Source organism: Acyrthosiphon pisum, chromosome X (assembly GCF_005508785.2).
Source record: "Acyrthosiphon pisum isolate AL4f chromosome X, pea_aphid_22Mar2018_4r6ur, whole genome shotgun sequence".
Lineage (NCBI taxonomy): Eukaryota > Metazoa > Arthropoda > Insecta > Hemiptera > Aphididae > Acyrthosiphon > Acyrthosiphon pisum.
In genome coordinates, this window is record NC_042493.1 from 76,748,528 (window position 1) to 76,754,442 (window position 5,915).

The 5,915-nt window shown below is 25.0% G+C and overlaps 1 protein-coding gene across 3 annotated transcripts in view; it reads left to right on the plus strand.

Moving 5' to 3' along the window:
• The first annotated feature begins 370 nt into the window (after positions 1-370).
• The window catches only part of LOC100568719 (heterogeneous nuclear ribonucleoprotein L-like), an 18,225-nt gene continuing 12,680 nt past the window's right edge, over positions 371-5,915 (plus strand). The window contains exons 1-5 of one of the 3 annotated variants that reach the window (XM_016800985.2): positions 371-639; positions 733-821; positions 1,483-1,583; positions 4,498-4,559; positions 5,356-5,422. In XM_016800985.2, coding sequence (XP_016656474.1) covers positions 1,518-1,583; positions 4,498-4,559; positions 5,356-5,422 — 195 coding nt within the window. In that variant the 5' untranslated portion in view covers positions 371-639; positions 733-821; positions 1,483-1,517. Of the gene's footprint in view, positions 822-1,482; positions 1,584-4,497; positions 4,560-5,355; positions 5,423-5,915 lie in introns of all 3 variants that reach the window. The other 2 variants (XM_016800986.2, XM_008180556.3) reach the window with 2 other exon arrangements.

Genomic DNA, 5,915 nt, shown 5'->3' on the forward strand with positions numbered 1-5,915 from the left:
AGCTAAACGCGATCTGCTGATCTTACAGTTTTCTATTTTATGCGTTTATAGGACAGAGAGCACACATGCGGATGTAGCGCCCTGTATTCTATAATAATGCAATTTAATTTCTATACCTAATAGTAAATATAAATAATGGACTTGATAGATTATTATAATATAATATTAATATGTTTTTATTTTTTGATAATTATAATAATAATAATAATAATAATATGTAATTTATTGAAATAAATTGAAAGCTCGATAATGAACCGTTACGACGTATCGATACACACCACAGATATAGATATAGATATAGACGGATCTCAATAGTTCGTAATACACACACATATTTAATTTCTTCTTCCTTGAAAATCGTGCAAGATAATAATTAATATTATCTACAACCGTGCCCGAAACTACGATTTATTTTTAGAAAAGTAAATTATTTATTGTCGTTTGTCGTAAACGGTTTTGCACAATCACTCCGAAATCAGCTACAGATAACGAATAACAAGTTAACGACAACTCGAGTACTCGACACTGTTAGTTGTAACTTCCAATTTCCAATAATCATTTTAGATGAGACGTGACTCCGGACTCGTGGTTTAATCTTTAGTTAGTAATCGTTCAGTGATCGTTCTCTTTTCGGATGTTGTAAGTATAATATACCCTTTTTTATAGTTAACATTTAACGGAAGTTTCCCTCCAAATCGTTTTTGTTCGACGCACGCCTGTGCTGTATACTAGTGTATAGCCATATTACGTCACCGACTGCCAATTGAGAGGAAAGTATTAATTCTTTACAAACCCTTACACCTACTTCAACTGTACTTGAGGTAAGTTTATTTTTTATTTATCAGAAAACTCATTAGTTGAAAAATAGGTAAGTTTTGCTTTAAAATTAGGTAGGTACCTGTTTTTTTTATACCTACCACTGGCGTAAATGGGATTTCTTTTTTGGAGATCTTTGTATTTCAATGAGTCAACATGTGCTGCAATCAAAATTAGTCAGTCGGACTTTTTTTAATTACTTTTTTAACATTAACATAAGTATGTACAATAGGTAATTTCTGCTTCTACCATAATGTCCAGCATGCAAAACACACATGGCTTGGGTGCTAAACTGCATTTGTTCCCCTACTTCCTACATAGGTTTTATTATAAACATCATATTATTCATTGTTATTTTGCACAACTTTTTGAAATGGTCGACTTAGTTTTGAAACGCAATTTTGATTATCTCATTATGATAATTTATTGTACCTATAACGATTGTAGAAAATTTAATGGAATAAGTACTGTAAATTTAACTTTAGTTTTATAGAATCTGTTAACAAGTACATAAGGTTCCTTATATATTTATTTTAAATGTTGTAAATTGTCATGATTAGTGATGAACTTTTATGATCATCCTTAATAATAATAATAATATGACATGTAATATTTACGACAGAACATCTCTTTTACTTACTGATACTATTTTATTTTAACTTTCAGGATTTCCTGCAATACCCATCATTTCGTTTTGTATAATGGCGAATAATACCTGGAATTCATGGGTGTCTTATATCAAACAAGAGGAGAATAATATGATACGGGTAATACATATTATTATATATAAATATTTATTTATTTTAATTCATTTGGTTTTCTTTCATTAAAATACTGGGCCTCTGAAATAACTTGTGTGGAGGACCGAGGTATTAAATAATTGTTACATACATATTACATATCAATAATCATTAATGAATTAGGTACATACAAATATACAATTTTATAATAAACAAATGTAAAGAAAAAAGGGGCAATTTTTTGTGTAAAGACATGTATTATTTTTTTTTGTTTTAAATTATGAATTAATAGTAAGTAAAATAAAAGCTTTGGCGTTATAACTTAAGCTTAAGTTCCTTTAAATTCATATTGTTTTCATGTATGTAGCTAGTTAATGGAGAAAAGGTTTTGAACAACCTATTGATAAATGCTCGGATACAATGCATCATGAATATTATCTTGGGCCCCACTTGGGCTTTTTATGATATTTTAATTTTAAAGCAAGTTTTTTAATTTACTTATAACTTGCTTTAAAATTAAATATCATAAAAAGCCTTCATTTAGCACTAGATAATGTTCTTATCTTTAAAATTGATAATAAGTAAACTTATTAAAATATTAACTTTTTGACAAGGAATAAATGTTTTAAAATGTTGGCATGGGGTGCATTGACTTATATTTATATTATCAATGCTTTTCTTTATTTTTCTTTATTTTAATATAAATATTTATTTCTTGAGTTAAATAATGAGTTGCTATAATTTTATCTTATATCTAAGCTTTATAAATTTAATCTATGAGGTTTTATTTGTGTATCTTAGACTAATATGTTTATTTTATATCTCTTTCTTTATCATGTACATTTTCTTGATAAAATTTCTAAACTATATTTGTATATTTAGCTTTATACGTACTTAGAACTTATACTTTATATCTTGTAAATTCTATAATATTATAATAATTGTATCATATATTATTATATAATAACTCTCTTTCTCTAACACAAGCTTTGCTTAAAGGAGAAAGATAATCAAAAATGTTACTCAATAAAAAAAAAAAAATTTAACGTTTTATCTTATAAGCTAACGTATTTATTGTATACCTACCTAAATTTAGTTTGAACATATTTATATGTCATTGCTCCAAAATTTATAATTCTTATTTAATTTTCCCTTCACTCTGAGTAACTTGAGTATTCTCAATTCACTCCTTAAAGAAGATGTCAGCGCACTTTTCGTTTTCTCTCTCTGGCCCAAGCGCAACATAGACTAAACGCATTTAAGCAAAATCATTTTTTCTATGTGTTTAAGTAATCTTAGAGTAAAGTCACCTATTACAAAAAAGACAGAGAATAATATTATTGAGGGAATGATGTATCCATTTTATATTTTATTATTATTTGACTTTGTATTCAACTTTCAAAATAAAATAAAAATATTGTAAATTTAAATGATGTTTAAATTGTTTTGAGACAATAATTAGACAAATCAATATGTCATTCCTTCAAAAGTAATATTCTCTATCTTTTTTCATGGGTGACTTTACCCTAAGATTACTTAAACACATAGAAAAAATGATTTTGCGTAAATGCATTTTGTCTATGTTGCGTGTGAGCCAGAGAAAGAAAACAAATAGTGCGCTAACAGCCTTCTTAAAGGGTTAAAAATAAATGTAAAATAATAATCTATTAATTAAGTTTAACAAAAGTAAAATTGTTTATGTTATGCTTAGCAACTATGAGGTATACACATCTATAAATAAAAAGTGATAATTTGCATAACATTTTAATTTCATTATTTAATAAAATTATAAAATTAATAGGTTGTAAATAATAATTTAATAATAAATACTTTATGTTAGTTATAAATAAAGTCCAGATTTATATTCTATTAAAAATTATGGAATTTTTTATTTTATTCATTTAAACAAATTAAAAAACACGTAATTGAATCAAAACTGAAATATATTTGGATTTTTAATAAACAAACACGTTGATGGTATCAGTATAGGTTAGGTAAACATATATAGCAGCACAACGACATAAGAATACTATCACTGCACGTGTTTATTTTTATAAAAGTTATAATTGATGCTGGGTAAAATATTTTTTCAGGTACCTTCCGTAATATTAAAATTGATTACAATAATTTTTAAAAATAAAATAAAGTAGTATTTTTTTCTCATAATTTACAAAATATTTCAAAATATGCTAAATTTAAATATTCCCTAACCCATGAAATATTCTCAAATATACAGAAATACTTTATCTTATGAACTAAAGACCTGCTGTATTTTTCCGTGGGCATTAGAAGTTTTAGTTATGTCACTGATTTTTTGTTATGTACAATTCTGCTAGGTATTAAATACTATTATTAATATTATTAGTCATATTTTCCCAGTTTGTAAACTTACTGATACATGTTGTTGATACTAAGTGTAGTGATCTAAACAGTCATCAGATAAATGTATATGTTATATACACCTGGATAACTTAATAGAAATGAAAACCAAGAGGGGTTTTGAGATTTCATAAGGTGCTTGGGCTCTACCTTTGTGTTCAAGTACACTTTAAATTGTAATATTTTATACATTTTAAATTATCAATGTATTTAGTGGTAGTGGAGGTCTTATGTCAAAAAAGAAAACAGACTATTTTAAATATATTATTTTTCTTAAATGTGATAAATAATGCAATTATTTAATAGTTAAATGGTTCATGATTAGTTATCCAATTAATGTACTTGTGTAGTGACAGTGGTAATTATTATAGTTATTATAAATATATCTTTTTATCCATATTAATTTACCTACTTTTTTTAATAAGAAATAGAAAACATTTTAAATACTTTCTTAAAGTATTTGATTAGTAATTAAAATAAATTTGATCAACAAATGTTTAGAACACTGCATTTAAATATTCTGTAAATATAATTAATTTTTCAATATTTTTTTGATTTTTAGAACCTGTATGATGGTTATAAACCCCAAAAAAATACCAATTCAGTAAATTATAAACATAAAAGGTATGTAATTTTGTTTTTAATATTTATGATCTAGAGCAGGGGTGGCCAAACAGTCGATCTTGGATGATTTCTAAGTTGATCCCCTTGTTAGAATTTATTAATTATTCTTATGCATTTGTCATTTAGTAGATTCAGTAATTAAATGAATATATTTTAGATTAACTTGTTAGTGTGAAATGGCATTTTCTCACATGAAATTTATAAAAGCCAAGTAGGTTAGATATAGACTTAAGCACGGAGTCTTCATTTGGCTATGATATATGCAACGACACACTTCTACATCAACAGTAAAATGTTGATACATTTTAAAATTATTTAGGAATTTAATGTGAAACACTCATTTTAGATAATTTAACATTTTAATTTTATTATTTATATAAGTATGTTAATTATTAATATTAAATAATTTTTTTACATTAGTCAATCCTAAAAGAAAAAATATACCCTCAGTAGATCTTAATCAAAAAAAGTTTGGCCACCCCTGATCTAGAGCATAGGTAGTGGTGATTTCAAATGTATTAAATAATTAATTTTTTTTACTGATTAGATTATGAAATTCTTAAACTTATTTATTGTCTTTTAATTTCAGTAAATAAAAAAAAAATTATAAATTTGAACTTTTTAATCAAAAAAAAACTTGTTATTTTAATTTAAACAATCATAAGTTATTTATTTACTGATTTTGAAAATTACCTATAGGTAAGAGTAGGTATGATAGTATATAAAATACAGTTGGTGACGTATTTTTAGATCAATAAAAAATTACATTATTCCATGTTTAATTTTATATTTTTAGTGTTATCGGTCGCCCGAATCGTGTGTTACATTTGGAAATTCTTCGGACTACCGTTAAAGTAACTACAGTAAGTAGAATAGTAAATAGACAAATGTTATACAACTATACCTATTATTATTTATTCATAATATATTTATCCATCATTATCAAAATAGTTTTTGAAAATTAATTTTACTTTAACAGAACATAATAGTGAATAACAGTTAAAGCTTAAATTATTTTATACAATATATAAAATGTTAGTTAACATAATTCAAAGTTTCAACGATTTTTGTAATATTTCGTTTTGAAAAGTCCAAATATTTTTCAAATACCTAAAACCCTTATGTAGTCAGTAAGGATACAATGTCAGAAACAAAAAAAAAATTACTTCAATATGATACTTTATTTGTAGTTGAAAAAAAGCTATTACAAATAAAAATGTTATCAAGTTTAATTACTAGAGTTAAGATGTTGATGACCCAAAAACACACAAAAATGCCCTAAAAAAGTACAAAAATGCCCTAAAAACTTCAAAAGATGACCTTAAAAATTATCTAAAAAATTAATTAAGTAAGTGA